A 23,650-nucleotide genomic window follows, 5' to 3' on the forward strand; every position below is an offset into this window, starting at 1 on the left:
AGGAAATTTACTCTGACTGCAAACATATAATAAGAGGTTCCAAATGAGCTCTGAGAGAAGAGAGGATAGTCTTACAGATTTCGTGTGTACGTGCGTGCGTGTGTGTGTGTGTGTGAAAGGATTTTAATTCAATTTAATATCAAAACTGAAAGAGACCAAAAAATGTACATTAAAGGCAATGCAAGTCATAACAACTACTCAGAGACGTATTAAGAAAATTTGTCACCATGGTGGCATTTACTAAGAAATTTGCTGCCTATTGCTAAACAGGCAGAGCAATACAGATGTATGAAATCATGAGCTGTATGATAAAATAGCCCTATATTTTCATTCATGAAGCCCATGGTGAGAATTTACTGTTACTGACATATCTTATAAGATATTTTCTCTAAAATTTCTATTGTGTTATGCAAACACATATACATGTTGACTGCAAAATTTTCCATAGATGTCCCACAGATAATCAGAGCTTCCACTGTCCCTGGGTCTATGAATATATTCCAGTGAAGCCTTATAGCTCTTATCGTTTAAAAATAGTCTCTCTGGGAAATGTTTTCAGGACTTCTGGTCCTNTCTCTTCCTTCCTTCTATCTAACAATCAACAAAATTTGTATTAAACTTTTAATAAATAGGCATTGTATTATTAAAATGATGTCAAGATAAAATTACAACAATGATTGATTATGAGGTCTTGGCAATTCTAGAACACTTTCACTAGCCCGTACCCATTAGCATTCACTCCCCAGTTCCCCACTCTTCAACCTCTGGCAACTGCTAATCTCCTTTCTATTTCTAAGGATTTGCCTCTTCTGGGCATTTTATATTAATTCAACGTAATGAAATATGTGACCTTTTGTATCTGGTTTCTTTTACTTAGTGTGTTTAAGGTTCATTCATGTGGTTGCATGTATCAGTACTTTATTTCTTTTTGTGGCTGAATAATATTACATTGTTTACCACACTTTGTATATTCATTCACCAGTGATGAACATTTGGATTGTTTCCATTTTGAGCTATTATGAATACTGGTACTATAAACATTCATGTACAAGTTTTTGTGTGAACATATGTTTTCATTTGTCTAGGGTATACACCTAGGAGTGGAATTGCTTGGTCATATGGCAACTAAAGGTCTAACTTTATGAGAACCACCAAACTGTTTTTCTAAAACAGCTACACCAGCAATGTATGAAGATTCCTATTTCTCAGTATCCTCACCAATACTTGTCATTGTCCATCTTTTTTATTACAGTCATCCTAGGAAGAATGAAGTGGTATCTTCTTGTGATTTTGGTTTCGTAATGCCTAATGATATTGAGCATCTTTTTAAAATTTATTCTGGATTCTCAACTCTATTCCGCTGATCTATATACCTTTTCTTATGCCAGTGCTACTCTGGTTTAGTTAGTTTAGCTTTGTAGTAAGTTTTGAAATCAGGAAACATGAGTCCTCCAACTTTGTTCTCAAGATTATTTTGGCCAGTTGGGTTTCTTGCACTGCATATGAATTTTAGGGTCAGCTTGTCAATTTATGCAAAAAAAAAATAAAAACAGCTGGTATTTTGACAAGGACTGTGATAACATTGTAGGTCAATTTCAGAAGTATTGCCATCTTAATATTAAGCCTTCTGATACATAAATATGGTATGTCCTTCCATTTATTTGGGTCTTCTTGAATTTTTTTCAACAATGTTCTACAGTTTTTAGTGTACCACTCTTGTACTTTTTGCAGAATTTATTCCTAAATATGTAATTCTTTTTGATGACATTGTAAATGGAATTGTTTTTGTAATTTTATTTTTTATATTCATTGCTAATATGGAGAAATACAGTTGATTTCTTCTATTGATTTTCTATCATGCAATCTTGTGGAACTGGAGCATTACCTTTAACATATTTTTTGTGGATTTCTTTGAGTTTTCTATATATGAGATCATGCCATCTGCAAATAGAAATAATTTTACTTCTTCCTTTCCAATCTAGATTTTTGTTTGTTTGTTTCATTATCTTGTCTAGTTGCCCTGGTTAGAATCTCCAATACAATATTGAAAAGAAGTGGTAAGAGCACATGTACCTTACTTGTACAAGAAAATGTGCCTAATCTTAGATGGAAAACTTTGAGCCTTTCACTATGAAGCATGATGTTAGCTGTGGGTGTGATGCCCTTCATCAGTTTGAAGAAGCTGTCTTCTACACCCAGTTTGTTCAGTGCTTCTATCATAAAAGAAAGTTGGATTTTTGTCAAGTGTTTTTTCTCTGAGTCTTTTATTCTTTTAATATGGCATATAACATTGTTTGACCTTTTTCATATCAAACTAACCGTGCATTCCTGGGATAAACCTCATTGGTCATGCTATGTAATCTTTTTGTATGTTGCTGAATTTGGTTTGTTAATATTGTGCTGAGAATTTTTGCATCTATATTCATAAGGATACAGATTCATACTAATATATTATCTTATTAATATTAGTTGTAATTTTTTATATTATCTTTGGCTTTGGTTTGAGGTTAATATTGTCTTCATATGTGAGCTCTGAATTTTTCTTCTTCTTCTGTTTTTTGAAGGTGTTTTTGAATGATTGGTTTTAATACTTCTTTAAACATTTGGTAGAATGCACTAACGTTGCTTTGGGCCTGGGCTTTTCTTTATAGGAAGTTTTTTAAATTATTGATTCAATCTCTTTCTTTAGTACAGGTCTACTTAGATGAGTCTATGAATTATCTATTTCATATTGAATCTGTGTCAGTAGTTTATGTCTTTCAAGGAATTTGTAAATCTGTGTTGTCTAATTTATTGATATCCAACTAATCATAGTATTTCCTTCTAATCTTTTTTTCTATAAAGTGGGTAGTGATGTCCCTTCTTTCATTTGAGATTTCAATTTTAGTCTTTTATTTTTTCTTGTTCAGTTTAGCTAAAGGTTTGTCAATTTTGTTGATCTTGTCAAAGAACCAGCTTTTGGTTTCATTGATTTTCTCTATTGATTTTTTAGTCTTTATTTCAATTATTTCTGCTCATATCTTTACTATATCCTTCCTTCTGCTTGTTTCAGGTTTAGTTTGCTCTTCTTTTTCCATTTTCTAAGGTTTGGTTATATTCAGATTGATCAACTAATTCACCATATATCACTCCAAGCAACTTTTGACTGTTTTCAAAATGAAAATCCACTCTAAAAGACAAATATATTCTACCACTAAAGATTTTTAAAAAGAATAGACAGGAGAGGACTTCCAGAACAGCTAAGTAAGAGTATCCAAAATCCAATCCTCCATAAAAGCAGTGAGAATACTAGTAAAAATGATCAAAATCAACTTTTCACAACTCTTGAAATTAACCAAAGCCTTGCAACAATTCAAAGAGAATTTATTCAAGAAAAACAGCATAATTTCAGTAAGAATGGTGAGCTTTGTGGTCTTTTTGCTTATCCTAGTCCCACATACCCTCCCTAAAATGTTACTACAAAGAAGACATTTTATAATGATAAAAGAGTTGATCTATCAGGAAGACATAAGAATTGTCATCATATATACACCTAACAACAAAGCATGAAAACAGAGAGAACTAAAGGTAGAAATAGATAATTCAACAATAATATTAGGAGACTACAATAACCCACTTTTAATAATTAATAGAAAACCAGACAGAAGATGAAAAAGGAAATAAAAGACTTGAACAAAACTATAAAACATAGACCTAACAGATATCTATAGAACTGTACCCAATAACAGTAGAATACAAATTCTTCTCAAATGTACATGGAATGTTCTCCACAAAATGTCATAAAAAGTCTAAATAAATTTTAAAAGATTGAAGTCATGCAAAGTATGTTCTTTGATCAAATGGAATGAAATTAAAAATTAATACAGAAGGAAATTTGGGAAATTCACAAGTAAGTAGAAATCAACTATATTCTGCTTAATAACCAATGGGTCAAAGAAGATATCACAAAGGATATTAGAATATGTTTTGAGATAAATGAAAATGGAAATACGACATTCCAAAGTATCTGCATACAGTGAAAGCAGTGTTTACCCTTGTCAAAGTTTAGCTGGCAACTGGCTCCACAAAGATCCAAATCATGCCGGCTCCTTTTTGTTGCATGGTTGAAATTCTTATTACAGAACACCTTCAGTAATGTCTACAACTGAATAGTATTGCAAATTTAAAGAACAAATACTTGATCAACTACATTTCTAAAGCTTTTATTCTATCCCTAATCATGATGACATAGTTCCATACATACAAGGACTCCCAAAGGGACATTTACTCTAAAATAAATATGCAGACAATGCCTGTTAATCCGTGCAGGGGTTAAGAGGAAGTTTCCCAACCTGTCTGATTTTCTAAGAGGAAAAATTGTGTATATGCTGCTGCTGCTTAGCAGAGTCCTCCAAGTAGTCAAGTTTTCTCTATTCAATAATTAATTCCAGAGATATATTATCAACATGCACTCTAACTGCAGCCAGAGATGAAATTAGTACCTTATTACAGTTTAACTGCAAAGTATCAGAATTATCGGCATCAGTTATGTTGCTTTATAGCTTTATTTTGTATTGTGCTATTAAGGTATAAAATTGCTCCTTCATTGCTATTTAAAACTGAAAAAATATGGTAGCTACACTTATGAGCCTAGCATAATGTGTAGGGCTGTCAAATCACTATGTTGTACACATGAAACAAACGTAACATTGTGTGTCAACTATACTTCAATTATATATATAATATTATGTGTATAATAATTTATATTCTAATCATATATATTATAGAAAAATTATATGTATATATGTAAGAAATACATTTAATGCTTGATCNTCTGAGCTGTCAGCACAGAGCCAATTGTGGGGCTTGAACTCACAGACCCTGAGATCATGACCTGAGCCAAAGTTGGATGCTCAACCGACTGAGCCACCCAGGCACCCCTTAACTAGAAAACAAGTCTTAAACTAAAAAGCAGTTCGATTTCCTTAAGAATTACAGAACTCATCTTTTAAAAACTTAAGCTGCACAACCAGATGTAAGAAAAACACTGAAGACGCTGAGAAGTTGTGTATTTTTGATGATTTTACATTTCAGCTGAATTCTGTGGATCATTATAATCATGTGTGTCATTTCTGGTCTTGAGAGTAAATGCATATATTTAATTTAGTTTTAATGTTCAGTACTCAAAGGGATCTTTGGTCACTCATTGCTTAAAGACACAGAGTTATTGATTTTATTGTATTACTTAGGAAATTGTGTGTTTGTGTATGTGTGTATACATCAGCTAAAAGTCAAAGAAAGATTTCTTATTTCAGAAAGAATGTTTTTTTTTTTTTTTCAGAGACTTCTTAATGTTCATTCAGGATCATCTTTTTTTAACCAATTATATAAACTTGGAAAAACTAAACTTGGGAACTAAAATTAGAGCTACCATCATTTTGTTCTTTTGTTAAAAAGGAAACAGCCTCCTCACTATGAGTGACAGTCAAAACAATACTAAATGCCCAAAAAAGACTAAAAATTAATCATACTTGGTTATAAGTCAAAGAACTACTTTTTTCCTTTTTGCTAACAAAATCATCATAGCTCTTTAGGATGTTAATGTTAGACTTCATTGATACTTAAATGACTCAAACTAAATATCAACTGTAACATTTACTGTACTTAGATGAGCATGGATTCACCATTCTAAATTTTCAATCTTCTAACATGATCCCCCACTTCTCCTACCTTCAGAAGGATTGGAAAAACAATCAGAGCACAGTAATTACACAGTATTACTTTCACCAAGTGTTTACAATCATTCAGACATGTAGATAACAAAAGCCTTACTATCCATGTGTTCGGGACTGGATACAGAAGGAGCATGAAGGTCTTTGACCTCAAGGACTTCACACTTGAGGGTAGGTCATTTCTAGTGAATATATTGGAGACATATTGTAAAAATTGCTAAGAGGTTTCAAAGGGAAAAAATCCCTAGAGTTTGATTACCATATTTTCATTGCTCAGACATCATTCTGGTGAAATCTGGAAGAAAACATAACAAACTAGGAAATTTAGAGCTATGAAAGCTTGCTAGGAAGCTACAAAGATCTGAACAATAGATGGTCTGAACAATAAATGGAAGGTCTGAACAATAGATGAAGAGGGTCACAGCTCATTCTATAACAGTGAGCCCCAAGAGTTAGTCTTTATGTCTCTACCACATTCCATGTGTTCAGTGCTTTCTCAAAACTCAGAAATTTAGAGTTAGTGTTTAGAACTCCTCATTCTAGAAATAATCATGTAAATGCACAAACATTTAGATACAAGGCTACTTATTTGAAGTCTTGTCTACAATTGTGAAAAATTGAAAACAAGTTGGTGTCCAAAAATAAGGTATTGGTTAAATAAACTATGGTACATCCATGCAATGGAATATTATAGAGTCTTTGAAAAGAATTTTTAAATAGATTTGAAAACATTAAAAGATATTCACGATATATATAGTTTAAAGGTAAGTCTTAAAGAAAAATGTAGTGTAAAAATCTAGATTTTGTCCTATGTACACATAAGGGACTTGAAGAACATACACATAAAATGTTATTAGCAATCACTCTAGTATTGGTATTATGGGATAGTTTTTCTTTGTTTTTGTTATCTATAGCTTTAGATTTTCCACAGTGAATACGCATTAGTTTCAAATCCAAAAAAAGGTTATTAATTTTAAGGACATGAGGTAAGAATTTTAAGGGCTTGAGGTATGAAAAATGGTCTCCACTTAGAGGGCCACTGATTTTCCATATGTAACATGCTGCTGACTTTTCATCACTAATCAACTTTCCCAACATTGTGTTCTTCCAATATTTAGCAATACTTATGTCAGATAACCTTCCTCCCACATTTTATATTAAATAATATAAAAATTCTTTAATTTTTATAAGGTGAATCAACTCTGTGAGTTTTATTATCATCTCCATTTACAGATTAGGTAGTCTGAGGCCAGAAGAGTTTAAGCAAAGTGTAGAACATGGATTTAAAATCACATTCCAAGATCAGTGCTCTAAGAAAAATATAAGAGGCTCAATTTATGTTTATTTTTTAATGAGTGTTTTGACTTTAATAATAAAAGAATGATGTAAATTTTGCCTCATCCTACCCATGTGTAAAAGGTCAGATATAATTGTATGAAATCAAAAAATTTTATATAATCACTCAAAAGAGAGAGCAGAATTCTATCTAGTGAGATAATACTTTTAAGTAGGGAAATCAATCATTTCCCACACCAAAAAATATTCTCTACGTTGTAAGATTTTCTTTCTGCTTTAGAGTAAAATACGTTTGTCATCTTCCTGGCTCTGTGCTTGGTCTCTTTTGACCTTATTACATTTCTTCCCTATAGGATTTCCTTTGGGAAATTTTACTATGGATGGTAACAATATCTATTCTTTTATTTCAGCTTTTAGAAATTAGTTACACTGCATTTATGTCACACTAAACTTTCCAGGAGCTTTGCATTTAAGCCACAATTTAGCATTCCTTGCACTCCTTAGCCTCTTTTTTTTTTTTTTTTTAATTTTATCCTTTCATCTGTCAAGTAATCCAGGAAGGCAGTTAGTACTATATATAGTTTATTTGAAGGTAAAGAGATGGAGAGAAACAGCAAACCATTCATTAAATACCATTACTTTGGGAACTTTAAAACTGGTAGAATCTGGAGTTTCAAAGAACTGTGGGGGCCACTCAATCCATATACAATAAATGGACTTCATCTCTCTATTTCACCACTGTTTCCTCCTTTGGCATTTCAAATGAGTAAAAACTTCTCCTTTTTTTTCTTCCTTTTTATTAAAAGTACCCTAGAATACTAAATATGTGGACAAATTGAGCAAAATTAAATAAGAAAAATCAAGCAGCAGATGGAGGGGCTTACGCTCACCTTGGGGATCAAGCCAAGATCCTCAGATCTGTGATCCTTATAATGGGAATAAGCAAGGAAAGAGGAAGGGAGGGCTGAAGGTCCTAGACTCACAACATTGCAAATCTGGAGAGGAGATCAATATTAAACTTCCAACCTTTCATCATGTAGGATTAGATGTGTATGGTAATAAGGACAGCTCTGAATGAATTATGTATACTTTTTTTTACAGCACAACAACAACAAAAGAATTAAGATTGGAAAAGCTCTGAAAGATCAAATCTGTTTGCTTTCATTCTGTACTAAAGTCTTATAATCATTAGATGCATATTTTTCCATTCTCATTTCAAACACTTCAAGATAAGCAGCTACCACCATTTCCCCTTGAAACTTAATTTCTTAATCCAGTAGTTTCAAAAGTACATCTTCCTGGACTACAGGCAAACCGATCATTTGTTTTGTTCTCTGACTCCCATTTCCATTCCTTATCCGGTACCAAGTGAGATGCCAGGCTTGAAGGCTCACTGCTCTGGTGGCCGAGGCATTGCAAAGGGGACAGCGCAGACATGGCCTCATGGCCCCGGTCCTGGAAACTCTAGCCCTTCTACCTTAATCTAGCTTCTAAAATCTATCATCCAGCCCCAACTACCAAGAAAAGAAATGCTTAGTTTTGAGTTCTTCTAACAGGCAATTGTAATGTTCTTAATTTTTAGCTGTATTTTCTTCCCACTTCTTGGTCATTAAGAGCAGTAGTGCAGACTCGAACAATTTCAACAGAGCACTGCTTATAAGCTCTTGCTAAAATGGATGTATGGCCCTGGGCCATAATATTTGTACATGTTTTCCTTTTTACTTAATTGTAATTAGCATGCTATTTGTTGCATTCCTTTTACCTTTCCTTAAGAATTTGCTTTTTCCTTCAATTGTTTGCATTGGTATCTTTTGAATTTCCTCTCTCTTATTTATTTTTTTGGCATAAATAATAATTGGTGCTACAGCAGGAGCTTGATAAAGCTTTTTATTATGTTCCCTTTTGTCCAACAGCAATCATGAGGCATAAAAAGTCTAAACAGTTGTCCAGAGTTACATAACAAAGGGGAAGCAAACTTTTCAGTAAGAGTTCGTGTTCTTAGTTTTTCACATTCCGTTTTCATTAAAGGTCCAGGTCTCCTATTATTTCTGTTGATTTTTTCCCCCTCTAAAGCCTTTAGGTTTTTTTTCCCAGTACCTTAATTTGTACTTTCTCTTAACTTCTTATATTTGTTTTGTGTTTGAAATGTCTTTGTGATTCTATCCTTACTTCTTCTGTTTATGGATACCGGGAAGCAATTTCATATCTTTGTTCAGTAAAGTGATATTTTCTCCACCAGATCATTAGTCAGTGATAGCTGGTTAAAAACCTAGTATTCTACAATTATAAAATACATTTGTTCTCCAGATTGTTCATTAAACTGTGTTAAACACATCGATAACCTATGGGGGGGGGAATCTAGTTGATTCTCACCATTATCATACCCCAAAATAAATTAGAAACAGATTAAAAAATTAACTTGTAGTAAAAATTAAACTTCCAGAAGAATTTTTTGTATTAAAGCAATGCAAGAAATCACACACGCAAAAAAAGGACTGATATATTTGACTGGATGTAAATATAACTTTAAAAAAATCCTTGGTATTTTAAGGCGACAATAAACCTCATATATTCAACCCATATACCTGAGAAATAATTAATTTCTTATAAATAATAGTCATCAATAATAAATATAATTAATGCTACAATGTGAACATAAGGAAAGATCATGGACAGACAATTTTCAAAGATAAGGACTGATAAATGAAAATAATCATATGAAAATATGTTTATCTCCATCTGTAACCAAAGAAATAAAAGTTAAAATAATAAGTCACTGCCATTATTGCCTATAGCATACCAAAATTTAAACATCAGTTTAAAAACTAGTGAAGTTTACGGGGCCTTAAGTGATTTTAGTTGCCTATTTAAAACTTCTGGGTTTTATAAACTTTCTACAATGAGCATGTCACTTTTATAATGAAAAAATTAACTCTTTAATATATATGGATGTGTATTTAATCTCTCCTCTGCAAGCACAATCCATGACTAAGAAATGTACAAATTTTTTAAATGGATTCTACTGATTTGATTTTCTTATTCCACTGTATTTCAATTAACTTAAATATTTTTTCCCTTGGAAAATAAGAATTAACAAAGGCAGAGATTTTTCCAAGTTAGTGACATCACATGGTAATATTTCATACCCGGGATAGAAGAGAGCGACCACAATAAGGGCTGTTTTGTGGAAAAACGCTCTTTGTAAGGTCAACAGCTTGCACAAGATTAATTCTATAATTGAACTTTGAGACATTGTCTGAGGTGTCGAGGTGAAGTGTTCAGGAATTGTTTAGGGTTCAGGGGAAATGGATTTGCCATAATGAAGGGAAATTTTAAGATAACTAGGTTATCAAGAAGGATGTATTTCTCTGTAGTGACAAATGTGTAGATTCGTTCCATTAATTTCACGATGTTAAAGTTAAACTCAGTGTAAACAATTTTTGAATTTTTGCAAAGATCTCTTTAAAGAGATCCATTAGAGAGGCAGAGGTGAGAGTTATATAAGACTTTATTCCATTATTAACCAAAATAATAGCCAGGCAACACTTACAAGTGGTTTACTTCTACTATCTGGTCAATCCCTGTAATATCCCTCCGAAGCAAGTATTCTTAATTATTCATTTCCCAGAAGAAGAAGAAATTGACATGTAAGAGACTAGGTAGACTGACCAAGGTCCACCGTAAGGACATGGGAGAGGTAGGACTTGAGCCCAGACAAATATAACTGTAAAGAGAGAATTTGTGCTCTGAATAGTATCCTACCTTTACGTTAGACTTCAGTAGTCTCGACCTCCCTGCGGCAGTTGTCCCCAACTCCGTGTGAGGCACTGGCTAGTCTACATAATCTGCCCACCATTACTTTGCTTTTGGGTAGCAAAGCAGTAAGAGTTCAGGTTTTATATTCTAACTTGGATTGAATCTTTGTTCCACTTTCATGTTCTTAAGTTAGTTATTTCTTCACCTATAAAATAGAGGAAAGTAATAACCTCAGAGAGCTGCCGTAGAGATTGAAATACCATATGTGAAAGTGCTTAGAACAGTGCTTGGCAAATCATAGATGTTTAATAAATATTAATTTCCTTTCTTCTTTCCCTTGCCAGACAAAAGTCGTTCTTCCTTACAAAGTCAGGTTGCATGAATGCTTCCAAGTCTCTCGATTTATCACCGAATCTTCAGAAAAGTCTCTCAATAGATCAAATGGACCCTATTAGACATGGAATCTCAGAGGCTTCTAATAACCCTTCCCCCCAAGGCAGGGTGTGCTATGGAAAACCCTAATAGAAACTTACATAACCTGATGTTCACAATTCTCTTCTGGATTTGGGCAGGCTTTTTATAGTCTTATTTCTGTGACTCTTGCTTCTCTCTAGTTTTTCCTACATGACCCTGCCCCCATTCCAAAATACACTTTCATACAAATGAACTGTAGCTCAAACTGCTTACATGCCGTTTCTCAAAGATGCCTTATCATTTCCTGCTTCCACATTTTTTTTCTTCTGCCGAGCTTTCTCCCTGAAATAACCCTTTACCGAAAATTTATCCACTGAACTTTTACCTTCAAGGCTCAACTCAAATGCCTGTTCCTCACACATCTCTGGCCACTCTAAATGGAAGCGCTCTCTCTTTCTACTAAATCATTGTAGCACTGCATAACACTTAATGGACAAATTGCAGATACTCTAGTGTTTTGGGGCTGAAGACTGATTGAAATGGCATCTGAGGGGTGCCTGGGTGGCTCAGTCAGTTAAGCGTCCAACTTTGGCTCAGGTCATATTTGTGGGTTTGTGCCCTGCGTCGGGCTCTGTGCTGACAGCTCAGAGCCTGTAACCTGCTTCGGATTCTGTGTCTCCCTCTCTCTCTGCTCCTCCCCTGCTCACACTCTGTCTCTCTCTCTCTCTCTCTCAAAAGTAAATCAATGTTAAAATTTTTTAATAATAAAAAATAAAATAAAATCTGATTAGCAATCCCTTAAATGGCCTTTCCCAATGCCTTACTAAAAAAAAGTCTCTGAAGCCAGCAAAAGCCAAATTCTCACAAATACACTAAAAACCAATAAACAATCTATTATCAGAATGAGGAAGGAATTTCTGACAATTTAAAGGCCAGAGGAACTGTATTGAGAAACTAGTAAAAACTGTTTTCCCAGTAAAAGTACATTAAAATTCTTAGTCTGAGAGAACCACTCTTCACTCTTTCTCAACTGCTTACCTCCTACTCAAAACACAGGAGCCCTTGGGGCACCCGGGTGGTTCAGTTGGTTAAGCGTCCAACTCTTGATGTCAGGGGTTATGAGATGGAGCCCTGTTTCAAGCTCAGCACAGAACCTGCTTGGGATTCTCTCTTTCTGTGCCTCCCCCTCTCATGTTCTCTCTCTCTCCCCCTCACTCTCTCAAAAAAACAAAACAAAACCACAGGAGCCCTGTCAGTCACCAACACCAACCACAGGGGAAAAAAAATGGTGGGGGCCAAACGTTCTTCTCTCAGCTAGGTGATATTCTATGGGGTATCCAGAATGTTATTCCCTAATCCCTAACACAGTGATTCAAAAAAGTTAAACATAATGATAAAAACTAGAAAAGGGTTTTCAAGAACATGCAAAAAAAAAAAAAGGCAGGTATACCAATATTAATTTTTCTCAAGTCAGAGGTGGGAAGTTGCAGAAGGGTTAATTGGAGGAAGGTTATCAAAAGATATGAACTTCCAGTTAAGATAAATAATACATACTAAATTATGTAATGTACAACATGATGACTATAGCTAATACTGCTGTCTGGTATATCTGAAAGTTTTTAAGACAGTAGATCCTAAGTTTTCATCACAAATAAAAAACTTTGTTTTCTTTGTCATTTTTCTTTTTCCTTTCCTTTTCTTTTCTTTTTTTTTTTTTTGTATGCCTAGGAGATGAGGAATGTTAACTAAATTTACTGTGGTAATCATTTCACAATATACTTAAATCAAAAAAGAATGCCGCACATTTTAAACTTATATGGTGCTGTATGTAAATTATGTCTCAATAAAACTGGAAAAAGTAGTCAGATGTGAGGCAAGACATTAAATTAATAGGAAAGTAAATATTTAATACTGATAAAAATTTACAGTAAAGATGTAATTATGAATCACTTTAAATAAAACAATGGCTGAAATATATAAAGTAAAAATTGTTAAGAATATAAGGAAAAATAACAAACACAAGTGTTGTGGAAGACTCACATACCTCTCAGTCTTTGAGAAATTCCAGTAGGAAAAAATAGATTGGAATAATATTTTTAATAATATGTAATAATATAATAAATAAGGTGATATAGACATACATATGTACATAGATAAATTTATAGCTAGCTTACTAGAGGTAAATAGATAATCAAACTAGTTGCCCACAAAAGTATCTATAAAATATTCAGAAAACTTTATCATAATATTTGTCTAGAAGAAAGAATTAGGGGTGCCTGGGTGGCTCAGTCAGTTAAGCGTCCGACTTTGNAATAAATAAAATAAAAGAAAGAATTAAGAAGTCCCAAACATCAGAAGTCCAACCATTCTGATTGATTTGCATTACTATAACTAGAAATTTATAAGGAAAATTAATTTGTAAGCACATATATAAACATCAAGCCAAAGTAAGAATTAAAACTACAATTACAAAGCATTTATTCTTTTACAAACCATTTAGAAATTAATAAATAGGATATTATGTATCAGATTATAGTATGCTACAAAAGCTACAACCAGAGGCTATTCCATTAGAGGAAAGAACTTACTCACTTTTGTTCAATGAGGTTTTGTTGTATTTCTAATAATTTTTCCACTGTTTCAAATTAAGCTCTAGCTACTTGAATATTTCCTAATGTAGTGCTCCATAGTAAATGTGTAAATCACCCTTCAAAAGAAATATGCTAGGCCTAGTATTTGCTTTTACTGTCTTTGTTTACTTTTGTTATGACCTGTTTTTTCCTATTTTCCATTTCTCTGGAATACCAACCAGTTGGCACCACATTTCATCACCTGACTCATGCCTAAGGCCCTTTAACTTAACAGTTTTTCTGAGTAAAATCTCTGATTTTGACCTTTAGTCTTGCTCAGGCTATTTTATAGTTACTTCTTGGTTCTACGCAGCTAATGTTACTGGTCAGAGGCACTCACACTTTCTGTTCAGGACACAAGGCGCCCTTATAAGTTGGAAGAGCCCCACCTCACCTCTCAACAAAATGAGGGAAATTACAGAGGGAAGATAAATGTAACTGAGAATAAGAATCTGTGGTCCTTATGAGTTTATCACAGAATTAAATAAATACATAGACATAGACATAGACATAGACATGCATGGATGAGTACGTACATGGAGGCTACAGATGCTATTTTTTTAGGGATTCACTCAGAAGTTATAAAAAGTATATTGGGACACCTGGGTGGCTCAGTTGGTTAAGGGTCCAACTTTGGCTCAAGTTATGATCTCACAGTTTGTGGGTTTGAACCCTGGGTCGGGCTCTGTGCTGACAGCTCGGAGCCTGGAGCCTGCTTCATATTCTGTGTCTGTGTCTCTCTCTGTCCCTCCCTCACTTGTGTTCTGTCTCTCTCTGTCTCTCAAAAATAAATAAATGTAAAAAAAATTTTTAAGAAGTTATAAAAAAAGTATATATATTTTAAAACTTTTAAACTATTTCAATGGCAATAATGTGAACTAAAATTGATTTTCCCATTCTGAGCTTCCTATGTCCAATAAGATCATATGTCAAAAATATTAGGTGGCTATATGATTTCTATACTGAGCTCTCAGACATACAAAAAAATAAAATTGCTTTGTATTATACATGATTTCTCAATTCAAATGTGATGTTTACTTTTCCTAAATTTTTGACTTAACATTACTAGCCATTTTATTATTTGTGTATCAGATACATCCATTAATAAATTATAGTGCATTTTCTCAATTCAGACTTATTTCCAACAACAAAACTTCAATTTGCTGTAAAGAAACTATGGATAGTTGCTGTAGTCGACTATGGTGCCATCAGAAGAAGAGACATTTGATCCTTATTTTTGTAAAAGTTCTCATTGAATTGTGTGTATGTACAGAAAGACGAATCTGTGTGATCAAAATAATTCAAGTGGTGTCTAAACCTATTACCATTCTTCCCCAATGTAGACGAGGGTCCAACGTATCTCTTACATTGGACATGAGTAGCTTGGGGAGTGTCGAACCCTTTGTGGCTATCGCAACCCCACGGGAGAAGGTAGCAATGGAGTATCTGCAGTCAGCCAGCCGAATCCTCACAAGGTCACAGCTGAGGGACATCGTGGCAAGTTCACATTTACTCCAAAGTGAATTCATGGTGAGCCAGCTGTTCTTTATTCACTCGTCAGTAGGTATTTTGATAAACTAGACCCTAGAGGCACCTACTAAAATGTCACTGTCCTCCACTCAAGTAAACAAATGGTTACAGTTTAAAAAGTTAAGGTTAAGAACAAGGTTTTAGATCCATCCTACATCTCATCAAGTACTGGTAAGTGTTCAGACTAGAATGTGATTACTAAATTGAGGCAGAATAGGCAGGAGCTGGCCAGGCAAAGTATCAAGAAAGAGCTGGGTAGAGAAGAGGCATTTCAGAAAGAAGGAAGAGACTTACTGTCACTGTTTGGGGAATTAAATTGTTCGATTTAGCTGGAGCATTGAAATCAAGGTGGAAAGTGGCAAATCTTGAGCCTCAGAGATATAAAGAAACCTGAGTCTTGCTACATATTTAAAAGTTGGGACTTTATCTTAAGTTGTTGTTGTTGTTTTATTTTTAGAGAGAGAGAGACAGTGCAAGCAGGGGAGGGACAGAGAGAGAGGGAGACACAGAATCCAAAGACAGGCTCCAGGCTCTGAGCTAGCTATAAGTATAGAGCCCGATGTGGGGCTCAAACCCACAAAACGTGTGATCATGACCTGAGCCAAAGTCGGACGCTCAACTGACTTAGCCACCCAGGCACCCCCTTAAGTTTTTAAAAGATTGCTCTATCTGCAGTGGAGTGAGCATTAGAAAGGGGTATGTTGGGGGCCTAGAGTTATTCCTGTGGACCCGGCATGTGGTCTAAACTAAGATAGTGAGAGTGAAAATGTGGAAAACCTATAAGACTCTGCAAGAAGGGGGCTGAATCGAGAGGTGGCCAGGATAAGGGAAGAAGTCTGGAATGATACCTCAGTTTGTGACGTGAGGAACAGGGTGCATATAGTGACGTTAAATGAAATAAGAAACATGGGAGATGACCAAATGAGGGCTAAAGATGATTGGGAGTTTTAGCCAAAAATGATGGCAACCCATCAGTGTAGCTGGTGATAACTTGATTCATGAAAAGGCATTTCCAACCCAGAGAGCATGAAGACAGATTAGACCTTCTTAGTCCTAATTACTGGCCAAGGGGATTATGCCTTTTATAGCTCACTTTAATCTTAAATCGGTTGTACATCTTAAGCCAAGTCTATTGATTTTAATAAACTGATCAACCCAAGGTCTGTTCAGATATTTGTAACCACTCTAATGATGAAATATCCAGCAATAGGCTAGATCTGCTATTAGCCTCATCAGCTACTATTAAGCAGCCAAAGTAAAACATGAACGTGCAGTTTTTACAATTAGACTTGGCAGTGTGTCATCTTTTCATGTATGAAGAAAATGAGACCTAGTGAGATGCAAGAACAAGTCAGTGATCATACAGCTACTTAAAAGTACATCTAGTATTCTTTTCTAGAACCATAGATAGCTCTTTGTGTTTTGAGATAAGCCCTTAAAGGAAAAATGACAAGGAGTACCAAAAAGAAAGATAATGCTGGAAGATGATAAAGTCTCAGTGTCAGAAAACAGGAAGAAGCAGAAGCGAAACAAACATACGGTAGCTTTGCCAAAATAGACTGACCTGTTTGAAACTGCCAAACATGAATATGTGCTTTCTAGTGAACATCCAACAATTTTGCTCATTTTGGTAAGTTGGAACTGAGAAGTTATAACATCTGGTTGGAACAGAGAGTAGGGATGAATATTATAAATACCTAAACTAATGCACGTTTAGGAAATGTGGTCTGTCTGTAGACCACATCTCAAATTGATAAGATACTCAGGCTTTCCTCAGATTTTCAGATTGACTGAAAACTGGGACAATTTGAATTAATTTATGGATAGTTTCTTCCATTTCAATGAATATTGGGCTGTTGAGTTATATTTTCCATTGAAGAAACTTTAAGTAACAAAATTAGTATTTCATGTAATCTAAAGATACAAGTTCTCTTATTTCACGTTAACATTTATCTAAGCAATCTTGTGCAAAATTTAAATTAGAGATCATACTATTTTGTATAATCAAAGCTTTAAATAATTTTTCAACCCTTTTGAAAAATTTGGCTCATTTCTTTCTTTGTCCCAGTCAGCTCACCTTTTAGATCTAATTCATTTCCACAGAGGCATTTCTACTCTGATTGTTCCATCTCCAAGCATAAAGAATACATGTATTCTGTATTTATATTCTCTTTAAATGGGAGAAGATAGTATCTGGATGCCCTGCACTAAAAATATTGCACTTACAACACAAATGGAACTGTGCAATTATAAGCCATTCCTTAATACAAAAAAGCACCATATTACTATTGCCTGAATCAACAAAAAAAAAGCCCTTTATATTTACCATTTGGGGAGGGAGGTTTTAATAATCCTAAAAAAGTCACACAATGTTAAAAGATAATCCATTGTAGCGAAATTTTTGGTACTGAACTTATATAAAGATTTAAAGAAATCTGAGTACATTGTCAATTTTAGGCTGCCTGGGTACGTATTTCTAGCAATTATGTCAGAATAGAAATTTCAAACTCCGATCAAAGTTTTGCACGTTGCTTTGATAACCATATATAAATTAATACTTTCTAACACAGAGAGGTGTTTCTTAGAGTCAGCTTGCCAGGGTGCAGCTAATATGTTGATGAAAGGAAGGGTGTTGGACAACCAGAGGTGGTAGTCTGTTGTTTTATAACTGACTTTGAAGTTCTGTAGGGCTCTGTATCAGATGGCCCCCTGGGAAGATTTTCTTTGTGGCAGCATTAGATACACTAATTTGATATCATTTATTTTTGCAGGAAATTCCAATGAACTTTGTGGATCCCAAAGAAATTGACATTCCACGTCATGGAACTAAAAATCGCTATAAGACGATTTTGCCAAGTAAGTTTCCTGGATTAAGTAGTTTGCATTATAAAGCACAGCCTTGCCCACTAACCCCCACCTCATCGCTTCCCATCCTCACAACTTCTCCATATACACTAAAGTTGGAGATATAAATATGCATCAACACTAATAACCATTAAATTAGTTTGAGGATAATAACTTTATCCTGTATTATTTTTATTACAATGGTCAGCTCACAATTCCAATAGACACATGGTTCTAAAATTTTATTGTGTCGCATGTTATGGTCAGTTGGTTTTCATCAAGAGTATCAAAAATTCAATAGGCAAATAGTCTTTTCAACAAATGGTGCTGAGACAACTAACATTCACATGCAAAAAAAAAAAAAAGAAAAAGAAATCGGACCCTGTGTCACACCATATACAAAAATTAATTCAAAATGGATCAGACCTGAAGGTAAGAGCTAAAAGTATAAAATTCTTAGTATAAAACAGATATAAATCTTCATGATCTTGAATTAGTCCATGATTTCTTAGATATGACACCAAAAGTACAATCAACAAAAGAAAAAATAAATTGAACTTTATTAAATTAAAAAGTTTTATGCATCAAAGGTCAAAGGATACCATCAAGAAGATAGAAAGGTGACTCACAAAATGGGGAAAAAATATTCATAAATTATGCATCTAATAAGGGACTTCTATCTAGCATGTATAAAGAACTCTTACCACTCAATTTGAAAATGGGCCAAGGACTTGAATAGACATTTCTCCATAGAATATATACAAATGATCGATAGGCATTTGAAAAGATGCCCAACATCATTAGCTATAAGGTAAATCAAAACCACAATGAGATACCACTTCCTATCCACATGATTATAATAAAAATGATAGACTATAGAAAGTGTTAGCAAGGATGTAAAAAAAACTGGAATCCTCACACATTGCTGATAGGGATGTAAAATGGTACAGCTACTTAGGAAACAGTTTGGTAGTGCCTCAAAAGGCAAAGCCTAGAGTTACTATATGATGCAGACATTCTACTCCTAGTAATATAGCCAAGAGAAATGAAAACATTTCATTGTCAATCACTACACAAATAGATAGCTGGGATTTTGACAATATCCATTAACAACTCAAAGCAATAGCTCTGAAAAGGTGGAGCCACGAAGACTTTTAAAAAGTATAGACATTGAGGGTACCTGGGTGGCTCAGTTGGCTAAGCGTGCAACTTCAGTTCAGGTCATGATCTCATATTTCGTGAGTTCGAGCCTCACATCAGGCTCTCTGCTGTCAGCGCAGAGCCCGCTTTGGATCCTCTGTCTCTTCTCTCTCTCTGCCCATCCCCCACTCTTGCTCTCCCTCCCTCTCAAAAATAAATAAACATTAAAAATAACTTTAAAAAGTATGGATATCGAAATAGTAGAGTCTTCATAGTCAAGCCAATTAATTCCCTCATAAAACATCAAATTCTCCATATTTATGGCAATATCAAGAATTACTGTTAATGGTGTCTTTGGACTTCCCCCTCTGGTGGAGTTGAAAACATTATGACATATTTTTATTACTGGTCCATGTAATATAGTCCTGTATATTTTATTTACAGGTATTTTATAACTACAGCTGGCTAAAGGGAATGAAAGTGCCATGCGTTAAAAATAGCGCTTTAGTGCTTCTCTCTGTTTCTGTCTCTATCTCTGTGTGTCTCTCTCAAGATTTTTCATCTAAAATTTACCAAACATAAGTAATTAGGGCATATACATCCATTGCAGTTTTACCTAACCATCTAATGTCAGATGGATTTGGAAATTATTAGGATTATTTAAAGTTCAGCCTTCTCTATTTCCTGCCCAGATGATATCAGACATAGCCCTTCATAGTCCTGTGTCAGCTTTTCCATTCCCAGAACTGGGTGGATCGCTTGAACCAGGGCACCTGTGCTGACAACTGATGTCACAAATAATGAATTTTCTGTTGAAAATGTCTGAAAGCCCCACCTACACCCCTGTTGCACAAAACACGATTTAGTAAATACAGTTTGGGCACGCCACACCATTAGTTGAAAATCATCAGAAAAGACTGGAATTTATATGGAAAGCTGTTTTTTTATGGTTGATATTAGACTGTAACATGGGATAAATTTGAAACATTATATAAAATATTTAAAAATGATTAATATTTTAAAAAGTATGATTTTTTAGTGTTTTAACCTATAATAAACCCAAGTTTAAAAGCTTCCAGCTTGTACATATTAGTGAGGCTATATAATTTGGAGGATGTTTTACAGCAGAAATATGGATAGCCAAGAACCAATTAAATAATAGCTGTTTCTCTGAGGATGATGTCAGCCTGGGTCAGAACACTCTACATGGTAGACTAAAGTGCGAAGGTCAAGTTTTATATCACATTATTTTGGAACATAAGCAAATATTAGTGATGAAAATATATCTATGTCCTAAATCACAAAAACAATGGGGAAAAATCATCTATTAATATGAAGTTATATGCACAACAATGAAGTATCGTAATAAATTTCATGTATATTTATTCCATGCAAACAATTTATTTATACAAATATAAAATAACATAGATAAAATTAAAGAACTCTATTAATTAAACCTAATTACTTTGGCCATCATTCATATTTAAAAATTTAAAGTCTGGTAATATTTCCTACCTATTTAGGAATAGTACTTATGTTCTATTAAGTGCCCAGAACAGAATAGGTATGCAAATAAGTGAGCCACTCATTAAGACAAGTTGTGTGGTAAAACAAAATACCATCTCTCGACCTTGGTGAGAGCATCAAGTCGTTTATGGAAACGACTTAATCTTTCTGTTCCACACTAATCTTTCTTCATCCGTTAAAGATAGTGATAATAGTATCACTCCACAGGGCTGTGTAGAGAATTAAGTAGTAATATGTGAAAAAGGAAGTTCCAACTAATAGCAGGTCCTCAGGTAATGTTAGTTTCTCCTTTCTCCCTACCTAACTGAAGATGAATTCATCATTAACCCCAGAACCAATTCCAGAAAATAGGGGCACCAACTAGGCAAAGACAAGTTGACAGTTTCAAAAGCAGACTCTTTCAGGGTCCTGTTTTCTCTCATAATTTTCACATGGATCTAAAAACAGCGAGTTTCCATATAATCACCATCTTGCACTGCCAAGATTAGCATTGCCCACCAAAACTCTGTACCGTGATGGAAGTGTCCTATATCACCAATGTGACGGCCATTAGCTCCATGTGGTAATTAAACACTTGAAGTATAGGCAGTGCACCTGAGGAAGTGATTTTTTAAATTTTATTTTATTTTAATAACTTAAATTCAGCTACATGTGGCTAAACGGCACCATCTGAGACACTGCAGGCCTGAAGTCTTCTCTCTCCCCTGCAACAAACTGAAGGTGACTCCCACTCACCTTGAAGCTGTGGCCAAATCACTGCCTTTCCTCCCATTTCCCAGTTATCTTGAATTTACCTAGGAAATCTATGCTATTCCACTCATTCCTGTCTCTGCCCAGGGATACACTAGGAGTGTACTCTTCCCTCATCTGGTAGCTTCTCCTCTTGACTCCAAATCTGAAACATATATCTTCCTGGAGAAGAAATCTTCAGCACAGGATAACCTTTCATAAAATCTGATACGATAGGAAGCAATCAGAATATCAGGATCCAGGTACCATTTTGTCTGTTAAATAGAAGCCTTAAATTGCCAGAAGTATTTTAAAGAAGACAAAATGGGGAAATTTCACATGTTCCATACACTAAATCTGTGTGCTCAATAATTTGTTGAGAGGAAAAAAGAAACAGGAAGGAGAGCAGAAGAAAAAGAAGGAATAAGAGAGGAAGAGAGGGAGGGAGGAGAAAAGGGCGAAGAAAGAGGAAGAAAGCAAGAGGAGAGAAGGATGGAAGTAAAAGCAGAAGAATAGAAGAGAGGGAAGACAAATTGCTCAATGTTGGAATGGTTATTGCTACTACCCAGATGTACCATAAGTGGCATGCTAAATATTTAGCATATAATCTAGAAACATCTATTCTGAAAAAAGTTATCAGAGTGAATATGACCAATATATAGATTTGTACTACATATGTACACTTAAAATGCATAAAATGAATAAAATTATAACAGTAATGATGACAATGGTAAAGTTTTGGATTTTTTTAAATCCTCAGCTTTTTTTTATTAGTCCAGTCTAACTTTGGTTAGAGGGGCACCTGGGTGGCTCGGTGAGTTAAGCATTCAACTTCGGCTCAGGTCATGATCTCACAGTTGGGTTCATGAGTTTAAGCCCCACGTCGGGCTCTGTGCTGAAGGCTCAGAGCCTACAGCCTGTTTCGATTCTGTCTCCCTCTCTCTCTGCTCCTTCCCAGCTCATGCTCTGTCTCTCTCTCTCTCTCTCAAAAATAAATAAAGATTTTTTTTTTAAAAAAGGCTTTGGTTAGAACGCTAATTTTCCACCTCAGTCACATGCTGCCGTCTTGTTTAAAAAAAAAAAAAGAATTTGGAAACCTCTAAATACTTGGAAATCTTATAAATTACCAATTTTCAAAATAAACCTAATTAAGCTTGACAAGAAACCTGCTTCTAAGCCTTTTATAAGGCTGAGTTCCCAATAAATTATATACTTGGTAGGCATTATAAAAACTGAAGGAAGTGGGCCTCTTTTCAAGTCTCAGTGGTTTCAAGCTTTTGTGGAAACTTCTAATAATCAGTGAATAGTGAAAAGGAATGAAAATTTTCCTGTCCCCTTCACTAAAAAAGAAAAAAGTATCTTTTTTGAGACAGCAATGTCTCAACTTTAATAGAAATTAATTGTGATGTTAAATGCTCTATGAGCCACATACCAGATAGAAATCACAAAGGATACAAAAGTAAATTTTTTTAAAAAAGTGAATTAAATACAGATCTTCCCCTCAAGGGGCTCACTATAATTCATTGAGGACAGGCAAAAATTTAAGCACTTAAAGTACAAGATGGGTGGCTCAGTAGGTTAAGTGTCTGACTGTAGCTCAGGTCATGATCTCATAGTCTGTGGGGTCGAGCCCCATGTGGGGTTCTGTGCTGACAGCTCAGACCCTAGAGCCTACTTCAGATTCTGTGTCTCCCTTTCTCTTTACCCCTCCCCCACTCATGTTTCTCTCTCTCTCTCTCTCCCTCTCTTTCTCTCGCTCTCAAAGTTAAATTAACATTTAAAAAATACATGATGGTAAATATTAAAATAAAACATGAAGAAAAACCCACCATGGGCTTATTTGGTATAGATCAACAAAACGGTCATTGATGGACATGAGCAAGAGTGTCCTCTACATAAAACTCAGGTTAGGATAGATTGGAGTGTACACAGGAAGACTAAATTGTGGAGGAGAAGGTAAGAACAGTGCGTATGATAAACTCTCAGAAGTTTATCTTTCTGAGGAAGAACAGCAATAGAACACTTCCTAAAGAAGAATGTAGAGAAGTGACTTCTTAAAACATGGAACGGGCC

At 34.7% G+C, this 23,650-nt stretch overlaps 1 protein-coding gene across 1 annotated transcript in view; it reads left to right on the forward strand.

The window, feature by feature from the left end:
• PTPRR (protein tyrosine phosphatase receptor type R) overlaps positions 1–23,650 on the forward strand; it is a 104,784-nt gene that overhangs the window by 45,236 nt on the left and 35,898 nt on the right. The window contains exons 3-4 of the mRNA XM_077775200.1: positions 15,151–15,337; positions 18,109–18,193. Of these exons, the coding sequence (XP_077631326.1) occupies positions 15,151–15,337; positions 18,109–18,193 (272 nt within the window). The remainder of the gene's footprint in view (positions 1–15,150; positions 15,338–18,108; positions 18,194–23,650) is intronic.

This window comes from Crocuta crocuta, unplaced genomic scaffold (assembly GCF_008692635.1).
Source record: "Crocuta crocuta isolate KB4526 unplaced genomic scaffold, BGI_CrCroc_1.0 scaffold97, whole genome shotgun sequence".
Classification (NCBI taxonomy): domain Eukaryota; kingdom Metazoa; phylum Chordata; class Mammalia; order Carnivora; family Hyaenidae; genus Crocuta; species Crocuta crocuta.